Source organism: Crassostrea angulata, chromosome 6 (genome assembly GCF_025612915.1).
Source record: "Crassostrea angulata isolate pt1a10 chromosome 6, ASM2561291v2, whole genome shotgun sequence".
Classification (NCBI taxonomy): domain Eukaryota; kingdom Metazoa; phylum Mollusca; class Bivalvia; order Ostreida; family Ostreidae; genus Magallana; species Magallana angulata.
In genome coordinates, this window is record NC_069116.1 from 36,561,090 (window position 1) to 36,575,207 (window position 14,118).

General features: G+C 33.5%; 1 protein-coding gene across 4 annotated transcripts in view; it reads left to right on the forward strand.

Annotated features, from left to right (window-relative positions):
- The window catches only part of LOC128188244 (uncharacterized), a 29,392-nt gene that overhangs the window by 750 nt on the left and 14,524 nt on the right, over window positions 1-14,118 (forward strand). The window contains exons 2-7 of one of the 4 annotated variants that reach the window (XM_052859181.1): window positions 3,290-3,558; window positions 4,578-5,130; window positions 6,594-7,600; window positions 12,754-12,878; window positions 13,524-13,725; window positions 14,029-14,113. In XM_052859181.1, the coding sequence (XP_052715141.1) occupies window positions 3,556-3,558; window positions 4,578-5,130; window positions 6,594-7,600; window positions 12,754-12,878; window positions 13,524-13,725; window positions 14,029-14,113 (1,975 nt within the window). In that variant the 5' untranslated portion in view covers window positions 3,290-3,555. The remainder of the gene's footprint in view (window positions 1-3,289; window positions 3,559-4,577; window positions 5,131-6,593; window positions 7,601-12,753; window positions 12,879-13,523; window positions 13,726-14,028; window positions 14,114-14,118) is intronic. The other 3 variants (XM_052859182.1, XM_052859183.1, XM_052859180.1) reach the window with 3 other exon arrangements.

The following is a 14,118-nucleotide window of genomic DNA, read 5'->3' on the forward strand; positions in this document are numbered from 1 at the left end:
TCTCCTTGATTCTCAATAATTAAATCAAGACTTAAGTAAGGTTTGTTTATGTGACCCTACAAAAATATATGTCACGATTTCTAAAGGCTGATACAGCCATATAGCGACATTGTTTATACAAGTTAATTGGACAAGAATTTTGCACACTGAGTACCCCCTCTGGCTTACATGTGTTGGTAACAGGAGATTTTAACATATTAATAATGTCATACACATTTGTATCTAATATATCATAAAGTCATTTTGTCAATCACATTACATAACCTCCCCAGCTGATACCCGGCCCTGTGGTCATGAAACACAGTAAGGGACAGGATTGATTTATTTGTCAAAGTTATCTGTCGTGTGTAAAAAAAAAAAAAAAAAAATTCCAAACCCCCAAAAAACAAATCTACAGCCCCATACATCCATGCATAAGAAATGTTTAGTGTAAAACTATTGATTACTGATGAAAGTATAGATCTATGTGAAATGGTGTACAGTGTGTGATTTTACTGGAAAGGTTTCAGTTTTAATTTTATGTTTATGTAAAATGTATGTCCGGATCCTATGAATTTGCAGTAGTTAAATCAGATTGAAAAAATTCATTTATTAAAACTGCAAACTATGAAGAAATCACTACAAATAAGGATTGTTTCTAATGCAGCTCAATATATTCTATGTGAATGGTTAGATTTTTTTCCAGTCGTTTTATTTATATAATCCTCATGAAATACTGCATCTCTGTTTACTTCATCAAGAGCAGGATCGAATTCTATCATATCGCTGTATCTGGTTGAGGCAAGATATGTAGTGGTTAATATTCTGGAGAAAAAAAATTGAAATATATTTTATTCTCCTAAATGAAAATCAAGTTTGACACTTCTGTATTTTATCATATATAAAACAAAAATCTTCGAAGAGATGTTATAAAATATGCATTTACAGAAAAACTAGGAAATTTTGTTTATTAAAATAAATTTTCAGATTTTTGTGTTTTCATTTTTTTTCTTCTACAAATTTTGATTTATATTGTAAAAAGATAATTTATTTAAATGTTATGTAATTTATTATAAATTCATAAAATCATATGTATTACTGTAAAGTCTCCTGTATAGTATGCTTTTTTTCAACCAAATTTGATCAAAAGTGGGGGTGCCTACTATACATTTGGTACAAAAATTTAATCATTTTTTTTCCAGAATGTGCTTCTGAATACCATAATAGTATACCTGTCGATATTGTGTGTTATGCGTCTACATTTAATTTATTTTGTCAAAAATGCCTGATTCTTAATTCAATGTCCATGTATTGGAATATTTATTCACTGTTTCTTGCATCAAACAAGTTCTTGCCTGTGTATTTGCCATATCATAACTAGCCACCGTTTGACTCGTTGTGTTTTGTGTTGAGTAGTTGATATCTGTTTAACAACTGCCGTTGAAGCATGCATCACTCATGCTGGACTTAACAGTTTAATCAAGTGCAATAAAATTTTAAAGTTACAATGATTGAATTAAAAACAGTTTTATTTCCTTGACCTTCGCGTCCCATTATGCAGTTGTTGTTTTAACGTAGACATTGTTAAAATAGCTTGATCTTTTGTAAGACTTGACAATGACAATGTTCAATATTCAAATTTATCTTGTGAATGTTAATTTTATAACAATAATCTAAGAATTGGACTAATTATAAATGAAGACATATGATTACTTTTGTTCTTGTTTTGGATTAGATCTACAAATGGCTGCCATCATTTTACCACCTCACTTTTTTGTATTTGGATTAGCTTATTAGGTTTTTGGCAGAAAAAATAAATTACCGGTAGATGCATTTCAGGGTTAGGAAGAGGTTTGATATTTGATTGGTTTTAAATGTTCTAAATTATCTCATCATTTTTTTTCATTTTTTATTAATGACATGCGGATTCTCTGAAAGTGTCTCTTGATATTCAAAATGTTTTGTTCTTTTTTTATCATATTGTTAGACATGTACAATTATAAAAAGTAGTGAATTGATTTTCATCAAGGAGTTATAGACAATTAAGGATTTTAGGAAGCAATAGAAAATTAAAATAAAACAAAATTTGTTGTTTGTGACGTCCTGACATTTTCGACATGCTGCGTCAAAGTGTAGTGTTGACAAGTCTAACTAAAATCGACATAAAATGCTTCAAGAATGCAAGATCTTGGTTATCTGTATATATTTGTACTCAGAAAGAGAAACTGTGAAGTCCGGCACGGGACGGGTGCATGCTTCACCAGAAATTGTTAAAGGTGGCAGATTACATTATGGCGAATACAGTGGCGAGATCTGTCTTAATTCAAGGAATGATGAATATAAAATATTCAAATATATGGGAATTTAATAAAGAATCAAGCAATTTTAGGGAATAAGATGCAAATCTGTAAGCGAATACCCATACAACATGCATTCAATGCAATTTCGGCTGAATTACTTCATTTTAATATAGGATAGTAATTATGATTTAAAACAAATAAAGTCTGATGATATGTTTAAGTATTTTTGAGTTGCAGTAAGTTGTATACAAGTCAATGTTAATTACAAACAACAGCTGTTAGAGTTTTTCCACACTAATGAATTTTTCAATATCGATGCTATTATCATAGTAAATGGATTTTATTACACAAATCGGAACTGTACAGAAATCCAGAAAAACAGAACCAAAACTTAACAGAACAAATTGTTTTACTGTTTTTCGGTTATTTCGGTGACCTGTGACAGCCCTGTTGGAAATGATGTTAGCTAGTGCTACAAAGAAAACACCTATATATATATTTACTTTTTTCCTACATATGTATATAGAGCTCTTCTCCTAAAGGAGATCAATATAGTCTTAAAATGGCCATAATGAAAGCCGCTTTTAAGTGCCATAACTCAATTTTGATGCAGTTTTTGCAACAAGTTGACATAGATGAAATCGAAAAAAAAAAAAATTCACATCAGATGAACTCCATCATAAGATAATTCTTCCCTATAGATAAAAAATAAATGGGAAATAGATGCAAAAACTATATCAAGAATTTACAAATACGGTGTAGAAATATCTTGTCAAGAGGCCTGAGAGATTGGCCATCCACCTTATGGGTAACAGGGACCATTAACAAGGGCTTTGCATTTTACGAGTCATAAGTGACAGAACAATGGTGAAGAGTGACTTGCATGGTCTTTTTGCATGGGTTATGTCCTGTTATGCATGGGTAAGCATAGAAATTATCACGATGCTCTTTTTTTATGGTAATACATTGTTTATTTTTCCATCTTTGATTTTCTTGGTTTCCTATTCTAGGTGGTCAGAAATAAAAGATATTGGGTTCGGGAAAAGAAACAACATTTATTGCATGAGGAATGCTCCTTTATATTTGCTGTTTGCCTCTTTCATGTTTGAGATATAGCTTTCACCTGTCTGTGCTACCTACGTCTGGAGGTGTTTGTCCCTTCCTCTGCTCTCTCCAGTGCTGAGGATCATGTGATAAGGTTTGGTGATGGGTGATGTCATGGAGGCCGGGTGTGAGGAAGAGAAAATTAATGCAAGAAAATTTGTGAATAAACTGCATGGTATGAATGTCAATAAACCCAAAACCTCAGTTTGAGACAAAGATATCGTAAGCAATTATGCCTACAGTTTAAAGGCAATATATTTATTTTAAATTATTCTCTCTTAGTGTTATTTACAAAGATTTCATTTTTCGTTTTATTCAACTTCATGAAAATGAGAAAAACACAGGGTTTTATATGTGAAATTACCTTTCATGAAAAATACAGTGTTTGTTTCAAAATGAGGTTTATCTACAGATAATTTTAAGAGGTGGGGATGAAATAACATTTATTGATTTAAGCTTTCATTCTCTATGACAATTTTGTGATAATTTTCATAAATTCTGTATGCACATTTTACATCTCTAAGCCAACTATCAGCATTTTCACTTTAAATTTATAGGATAATCTTTTAATTCAAAATATTAATGTTGCAAAATATATCAAAATATATATATCTGCTTTTAGTGATTTTTCATATTTTTCTATAGCCTTAAGTTAGATTTGTTGAATGACTGTTTTGAAACATAATTTAATTTGATTCTGAATTGTAGTTTTAGCATGCTCTTCAATTTTTTTTATTATTATACATTTAATATTGATTTAAAGTATTGTCCTTGTGCCTTGAAAATGCCTGTTAGTTTTAGAAAAGTGTACTGTCTTAATCTGAAGTCATTATTTTGGAATTCATGTAAGCTAGTATCTTAATTGACATGTAGAAAACTTGAAATTGTTTTATTGTTAAACATATAGAAAAACTAGTATTTAGAACTTATCAATGAATGGGATGGGTTTCTGGCATGGAAATAAGCAAGAGATGGACATCTGCTTATCTTTTTACTTTTCTAGAAGACAATTTAGAATCGCAGAATTGTATGGGTTTTGAAAAGCATATTATTTGTGGGTGCATCAAAGGGATCAAAAACTTTTGGATATATTTTTTATCATGTTTATATGAACCTACATTGATTATGAAATACTAAGGTGAAGTGATTCTTTTTTATGCATGTTTTACTCATTTTGACCTTGTACGGCTGTAGGCAAGTCCATCTTCCAACTTCTCAAACCAGGATAATGAAAACTTGGCTGAGAAATGTACAGAACTTCTGCAAGGATCTGAAAGTGACAAATCTCAAGCTGCTATCCCCTCTCTGCTCACATCCAAGCTTCTTCCTGACCCCAGCATTATGCCTGAGGAGAGACAGTCCATTGTTAAAGGGAACATCTCCGAGAAACTTCTTCCAGATCAATGTGTGCTTCCAGAGGAGCCCCGCCCACCGTGGAAGGGGACGCTGGTGCAGTGTGCCAAACTTTGGTCATATCTCTCAGGCATCTCCACCTTTGAAAGAGCCAACATGTTGAGGAAAGGAAGAGAAGTACATAAGATATATGTTGACGTTATCAAAGGAAAGACATTCCTGGACGACCAGTTCTCCTACACCGAGTTTGGTCGAATGGTGCTACAGAATGGGACTATCAGGGCAGGGCGAGCTAAAAATGCCAAACAGATTGTAGTAGCCAGGGAGACTCTGTACTGTAGTGGGTCCGGGGCTTGTAAGCGGGCCTGTGGGGGATATGGAGAATGTATTGCAGGTTTGTATTCCCTTTAATGCCTGCATACTTTTGATGTAAACTGTCATCTTAAGATATTTAAAATGTGCTGCACTTTATCATACAGATAGATATTGAATGCTATTATGTATATTTACATGCAAAATATTTACTTAAGTTACAATATTTACATTTGTTTTCCCTCAGACTGAAATTTTACACTTCTGTTGGTTTAAGATGTTTTTCATTTTATTTTATATTTTTTGAGGGGGGGGGGGGTGATGTGAAAATAAATGTTATGCAATTGAATGCCAATAAAAGTCTCTTATAATATGGAGACTAATATTCATCTCATATCAAATTCATTTTTGTTTAAAAAACAAAAATTGAAATTCTACTGTTGTTGTTATGAATTTATAAAAAAAAAATATCCACAGAACACTTGAGCAGCTTGGATCCAGCATTTTTGTAAACTACTAAATTGCTGGTTTAGTTTAAGTGATGAAATTTAAAACTTGGTAATAGGGCTGTGCAGTAATACTGGTGCTAGTATTCTGGTTTAGTACACTTTGCTGACAAAAAATTGTATTGCCAAATACTTTCTCAGTATCATTAAACCGAAAAAAAAAAAATGTTTAAACAAGGATTTCTTATATAAAGAATTAAGTTTAAGATGTCAGCAGCCTTTGCAGTCATCCCAAAGAGTCAAATTGAATTCAAAACTTTTAAATGAGGTAATCTGATGCATAATTGTATTTAAATCAACAAGAATTTTAGAATTTTAAGTCTTGAATCACATTCTGCATGCAAATGGATGATCATCAATTTTAATTGTTTATATTGCCATGTACAGTTGAAAATACTGCAGTAGTGTATACAGGGAAGTATTCGCCCCCATTCTATTTTCGCCCCTTTCGCGCTTGTTGTTAGCGGGCAAATTTAAGACTGGGTGAATTCCGATGTCTTCAATTATTTTTTTAAACACAACTGTGTCTGGGCGAATTCAAGACGGGGCGAAACTGTTTGCAAGTGTAGAAGGGCGAAAATTACATGGGGCGAAAACAACCCTGTATACAGTATATTGCAAAGCAAAATTTCCAGCCAATGCCCAGCTCTACTTGCATTTCATGTGGTTGCATGAGAAGTTTGACAGTCATGAAAGTCAACATGTTAAAATGATCATTCCATATTATCAATTCAGTATTGTAGAGGCAAGATGGGGGTTGAGCAGTTAAGAGTTCCAGAGAAACTGTATATAGTAATGACTTTATTTGATGAATATTGATTTTTTGGTGTTTGCGTGCAGTGTCTTTTGAATACTAAATGGAAGTAGATGAATTTGAGACATAATAACTTTAATATAAAGTTATAGGAAAAGGTTTTTCTAGCAGAAGATTCCCCAATTTTTATAAAATATTAGATTAGAATTGTCCACATGTAAGATTTCCATATGTGATGTATAAAAATAAGACCAGATAACTTAAAGCTTCTTGTCTTGATTTTAGGTTGTGAAAAAACCAAAATGAGAGGACACAAGTGCAGTTACCGAGTGAAACTCACCATGCGCTTGGGATATGTCAACCATTGGTTTGTGGAAGTGCTTGGAGATCATGATCAGTTTGGGTCCATAAATGATTCTGTCCCCACACCTTCAAGTTTATCTCCCAGCATTCAGAAAGGAGAGAATGGTGATGGCTCCCTAAACAGTGATCTCAATAAGATGCATACCAAAACATCCTCTGCTAATACTTCACATCATCTGAACAGCCCTGCTGATTCTTATGTGACCATGGTACCCCAAGGTACCATTGCCATGCCTAATTCCTTGCCAAATAATTTTCACAGTGTTTTACCAAATACTATTTACACAACCCCATCTATGAATTTGCCAGTAAACTTGCCGGTTCTTACCCAACAAGCCATTATTCCTTCACAAAATTTGCCATTATTCATGACTGCAGGGACAAATATTCAAAGAGATTCTGCTTATATGGGAATGGTGATGTCAGAATTCAGCCAACAAGATGTGCCACTTCCATTGGTGAAAATGAAGAAAGAACCCATGGACAATGGTTATGATAAAACAAGTCCTACAGACTCTTCTGAGTCCAATTCTTTAGATAGCTTTCATTCAAACACACCAAGAATGTCTGTTTCAAGCAGGGCCAAAGCAAGAAAAAAATTTACTCCCTATCAGTTGATTAACACATCACTCAAAGAGAACCAAACCAAACAGGATCTTGCTGATTCCACAACATTATGTAATAGTGACCACCAGAGTGTTCACCGCAATGGAAACCAAAGAGGAACATCCGAGACCAGGGTAAGACGTGAGCTTAGGGACTTGGTCGCCAAGCGTGAGCTGGACCGCTGTCTGGGAGTTCAGACCAACCAAAACGATGAGGAAATAAGTGACAGCTTACGACAGCTGATTTCAGAGGGGGAGATTGAGAATGGATACACCTACATTTGGGATGAGGATCTGACAATGGAAAATGGAAAAGCTGATAAGGTAGAAAGCAACCCTGAGGTCCAGATACAGGACAAGCCACATTTTGCATGCTGTGCTTATTGTCTTGTTTATGTGCCTTAAAATTAATATCCACTTGGGCTATGGTTTACCTTGAAAGAGAGATTCTTGCAATTGGCTAAACCTTGCATGCATTGGATATGAAGACTTGGAAATGTAGACATTGGTCTGTCTAGGACAGAGGAAAAATTGGTGGAGGTTTGCTAGGTTCCAAAAAAAAATAAAAAAGCAATTCCCTTTGCTTGATATTTAACTTGCCTATAATAGGGTGTCTACTAATAGCCAAACAAATTTCTCATGTTTGGTAGCATCAAATGTCATTCCAGAGGGTATTAAAAACACTGATATATTTTATGCATTCAACTGAATAGAGAATTAACACAAATACAAATGCCAAATACTTTTTTCTTTATATAAAAATAAGATACATGCACAAGAAAAAAAATTGCTGTAATCTTTAAAATCTTCCCACAAGTGCTACCAATGTTATATTAGACAATTGAAACACACTAGTGTGCATTTCCTGTTAAAACTTTTACAGTAGCTTTATGTATTATACTCAGATTACACATACTTGTATTGGGAAGCTTAGGTCACTGAAGGCAACTTCAAAATGCTAGCTACAAGGGAGGAAAAAAGCATATAATCAGATGGTATTTGTTTAGCATACATGGATAATGATGTGAGAAGTTTTTTAAAGTATTAAATTAATTGTTTTTGAAGAACTTCATACCTATTCAACAAAAGTACTGGTACTTGATAGATTTTCTCAGAATCAAAACTTTGCAAGATGTGATACATGACAAATCATTAATTCCAGTGACACAATTGAACTTTGTTTCACATGCATGAGGTATATACTTCATCTCATCTTGTGATTGAGAGGGAAACATTAGTCATAAAAAAATGCAGTACTCATTTGTGGGTGATCAAAATGAGGTTAGGTTAAAGCCATAAAAAAATTATACACCAGATGTGTACTTATGATAGAATAGGTACAAACACCCTTAAACCATTGTGTCATTGGCCTATATGTGGATGCATAGAGAAAAATTGATCCAATCACAAAGGAAATATTCTAATAAGATGCTTCACAGTTGGGGTATTACTTCTAATTCCATTTCTCAGACAAGATGTTTCGTTACTCGAGCAGAGTGAAAAAGAGAGCTTAAGCCAGCATTTAAGAAAATATCAATATCTTGGTTTTACTTGGTTTATTGATTTGGGAGGACCAAGGGGTTAGATGGAAAAGAGATGGAGTAAGTGAGAGAGGGAGTCAAGACAAAAGAAAAGAAAAGTTTCTTCATGCATTAAATGCAACGATTTTTGTAAAGAGTGACCCTTTTAACAGCTCATTTTAAATATTTGAATCTTGTGAAGTACCTTTCTTTTTTAAATTTTTAGAATGTACATGTTGTTTTCTATGTAGATCAGAGAAAAAAAAACGTAAATATAGGGGAAAACTGAATGAATCAAACACCCTTATCTGCCCTAAAAAATAATTTATGTAGACAAAGATGTCATTGTGTGGGTTTTTTTGTTCTACCTGGGATGGCCAATGGAAGTTGGCATTTAAAATAGATGTAGAACCCTTGTCTAAACACAACAGAGAATATTAATGGTGTGTGCTTAGCATAGCTGCATATTGAAGTTTGTCCAAATACAAGCCATCCCCAATAGCTGCAAGCCATCAAATTTTTTCACCCTTAATTTCATTGCCATGGTTACTCTATCGAATTTTCTGGAGGTCAATAATAGTTTTTGGGGAATCTTTACAGCTAGCGGGTGAGATGGGTTTATATGGCACAATTGGTTTGGAGACAGGATGGGAGAATTAGACTTCAAATATTGATGAAGTGGTGCTTGAGAATTCAGAGAGGGGGAGAAAGAGGGTACAAGGAAATATAAAAGTTTAGTCACTTTCAATAATATAAAAGAAATGGTATTCTCTAAACCAGGGGAACAACTTAATTTTAATTGGCTTACAGATTTGATCATTTCTCTTTATATTGAGCGCAGTGAAAACTGTGAAAAATAAAAGTTGAATCAGAGGTACTAACAGCACAAAAAAAATTCTTCAAGCTCCTGGATGCTAGCTGCCATATTGCCTGCCATTTGTTTGACATTTCATTTTCTTTTTTCAAGAATTAAGCTGAGGGAAAACCTTTAACTTTTAAACAAGCTTTATTTATATCCATATCATAATTGATGCATGATTTATAAAAAGAAAAACTTAAAAGTGTCTGATGCATGGTGAAATCACCTTAATTCAGTTTCACACTTGAATGAGGCTTACCTGTGTACTGTACACTGGGTTACATGATCTACAAGTTCTGTTTCTGATTCTTCATACCCCAAACCAATTAAACCTTCCTTTTACAAAGTTTTATTATTGGGGGGAAAAGTTGATCAGGATGTTACCAGTTTGCCCTCTGAATAAAATTAGCATATCAGACATAATAGGTTATGGATGATTCATTTGTAGCATAACCTGGAGGACTGCATATGTTTTCTATGGATACCCAAAACTAAGAGGTCCTCAAAGGAGAACTAAATTAAACTGAAGGGAATACTGAACAGACTTTTGACTTTCTATTTCTCAGAAATACACATCTGATTGTATTGAAATGCAGTTGCATTAAAGTGCATGAGAGACTTTAAGCAATGATGCACCCTTAAATTTCTTATCCTCTTTCTTTTTTATATGATACCAGTATATCAATTTAAAATATATATCATTTGCATTTTTAAGGAAGGAGGATGATCGTTTGATATGAATCTGTATCTGTTCTAAGTAACAGGATTTACGGTATATTGTCATGCTTGCCAGGTGAAGCTTTGTTGTGTACCCTGATTATAATTTCAGATATAAAAAATGTTCTTTGGTTGGAAGGCATTTAGATTATACTGGAGTATGAATATTGATGAGGGATGCAGATTAGAATTCTATTGCTTCGCTTAATCTGATTAGATAACTAATATATATGTTTTTTTGGAAATGTAGGGAAATTTTGATTTGATTTTATGCATTGAGGAAATGATATTGTCAGCTCAACCAATTTTGTAAAGTAAATGGTTGCATAGTAAATTAGCTATAAGACAAATGTGATCTTTTGTGTATAATAACAAGTTGATGGATAGGTATTTAAGAACAGGTACTTATGGCAGTCATGGGTAGAATTTAATTCTCCCTCTGTCAAGTATGAAGAGTTACCACAAAACTCTAGCCTGCAGGCTTGCTTTTATGTTTTGTTTCGGATCTGAGGTTGCATGATACCGTAGTTGTATTGTCATGTTTTAATTACCCATTTCCTTGATTTCTAGAACTGTTTTTCAGTAACAATTTACATTATGTTACTGGGATAAAATATGCTTTTCTGTTAAACTGTTTTCCTTCCCTTTGATTTTGACTGAAGGCCTTTCTCTTATGTAATCTTGATCACCACATAATGAATTTACTCATTCTAAGTGGTATAAATATGAGTTAAAAATTTGTTGCTTAGTTCTCAAAATTATATGATAAGATAGAAGTACTGTACTGTTTGTAATTTACATCCATTTCAGAATACTGGTTTATACCATGAATTCTGTGTTTCAAATCAATGGATGTAAAATAATATTGCAACACTAACACCCTGTTATATTGTAAAAGTTGAGATTTAGTTGCAAATGTGTGGCAGTTAATGTTTGCATTCATTATGGATGACTGGTTCATCATTGAAACTTTCAAGTGTATGGGGGTAGAATCACCCCTAAGCTGACTAATCATGATGGATGGACTGACATAATCGGTTTGTCAGACCCTATAACTTGCCAAAATTTGATAACTTAATCAATATAGTAACACATTTGTGGTCAGGAAAGAGAGAGAGAGAGAGAGAGAGAGAGAGAGAGAGAGTTTTCTGATTAATAGATTTAATAATTCAGTCTTTTTTTTTTTCAATGACTTGAAATGAATTTTTTGTGCCTTGAATCAATTGGTTTAAAATATCTTCATCTAGTCTATAGGAAGTTGTAAAGGTATAGTCAGCAATTCATGAAAATATTATATTTAATTGAATATAAATGAGACTTATTTGCATTAGCTTCCAATTACACAGGTATAAGGAATAAAATGTGTCTTAATTTTAGTGATTAATGGCTAGGTGTTTTTATACCCACTTCAGGTGAAAAAGATTGCTTTTTAACGGTAGAACAATGGCGCCTGAGATAAACTGACATTGCACATGTGCACACAGGTACATACATTTACATTTTTTACTCAAAAACATTTCTGATGGGTATGTTTTCCTTTAGGCCATTTTGTTCTTTTTTTTTGTCAAACAATTGAAGACAGCAGATACTGAATTAATCGCCATTACTGGTGATGTACAGATAGTTGTTGTCTGATAAAACTACGTATTAATGAAACATCAGATCTACAACCATCACACTCTCACTCTCTATCTCTCTCTCTCTCTCTGGGTATGCATGCCTATGAGGTATATGATGAAAAAATATTAAATGAATTATACTTTTATGAATGTTATCTTTGTCAGAGAAATATCTAATCTATATAGAGATGCACACACATTTGTTCCCCGCCAATACGTGTACCTCTCGGGGACCCTTGGAATGCAGTAATGAATAATTGTTCACATTAGTTGACAGCCCAGTGGTTACACTGTCAGGTGTTTGTGTGTGATGTAACAGTCATACATGGACAGTAATGAAATGTACATCAATGTGCAGGTGACGGGTCAGAGGGCAGGCTAGCTGTCAGTAGTTAAAAGACAGCAGTTATCTCCCAGCCAATTCTAGCGGGGCCATAAATATGTACTAGTATTTTGTTAATTGATTGGGATTTTCATTCTTATTGTAATTGCATTGATTTATTAGACCCCCGTTAAAATCTAAATTTTTGACAAAGAGAAATTAAATATTTTAATTTCAAACAGTGTTTTGGGGCAACATTGATTTGTGAACTAGCTTTCTTCGGACAAATATATTAATTGCCCTCTTTTTTGCTTTAAGCAATTATTTCGTCCCTGGGGAGCTAACATAATCAATGTTGGCAATGTTCCCCCAATCAATATTTGATATATATGTATTACAGGTATGAGGAAGAACTAAAATTTTTGCTTTTTGAATTCCAGGATTTGATGACCAGAGTGCGCCAGCTAGAGTCTCACGTGAAACAGTTAAGAAATGTGGTGCTCAAGGGTCAGGGCGAAGGGCAGGTCAAGAAAAAAGCCAAAGGCAGAGAGTTTGATTTTAAGAAGTAAGGGTTTGATTGAGAATTATGCTGCATGTACTGTAGAAGAGGATATTAGTTAATTTGATCATGTTTTACACCTTTTTGTTAATTTTTGTCACAGAATAATGACTTTGATGAAAATTCAATGATTTTACATACACGATACATCATTGCGGTGTGCAGAAATGACAAGATAAAGGATTATGGAAGGAAATATGATTTTTTGGGGCATCAATGATAGGCTATGATGACTTTCCATGTTTAAATAGTTTAAAAATTAGCTAAGAATGCAGTATCAGATGACAAGCAGTTAAACTTGATGCTTAATTGTTGTGTAAAATTCATAGAACTAATGCATTTAGGAAAGACACTTTAAGTTTCCAAGGGAAAAGTCAGTTATTGATTATAGCAAGAATATTTAATGATAAAAAGACTTTATCTTCGTAGTACAGAACTGTAATTTTTCAGGTTGACAATATTTGATCTTCAATATTGAAAATTTTTGGAGTTTTGGACAAGTGAAGTTGAAGTTTCAACAAGTAAATGTCTTTGTCACTTGTCAGAATGGACAAGTAGGAAAAAAAGTTAATGTAGAGCCCTTTATATGCACCTTTGAAAGAGATCTGGTTAGACGAACGTGGTTTGTAGTTTCTGAGCAATTCTTCACAGATACAACACTCGACACATTGCCCTGAAGATCCTGTACTTAGGCTGGGACTATCAAGGCTTTGCAGCTCAAGAAGACACAGACAAAACCATAGAAACAGCACTGTTTGAAGCCCTCCTTAAAACCAAGCTGATCGAGTCTAGGGAAACCTCCAACTATCATCGCTGTGGGCGAACAGACAAAGGTGTCAGTGCCTTTGGACAGGTGGATAACATTTCACTTTCATTGAAATACATACTGTAGTACTATAATTAAATACAGATTTAATTTTCCCAAATTAACATTTTTGCCATTCAATACTGAGTTGGTTTGAATCATTTCCACACAACCATTGTATTGTGAATAATAATTGATTGAAGTAAAATATTAAGAGTGATTTAATTTTTACTAATGGCCAAAAAGTGAATATAAAAAATTAAATAAGCAAATACATAGGTATCAATGATAACATTGTAATTTTAAATACACATGTACAAATTGCTGAAACTTCATTATCAAATATTTTAGGTAATCTCAATTGATGTCCGCTCCAATCTCCTAGAGGGAACAGGAGTGAAAGTCAGGGAAGATGGCACAGCACATGAACGTCCAGGTAAT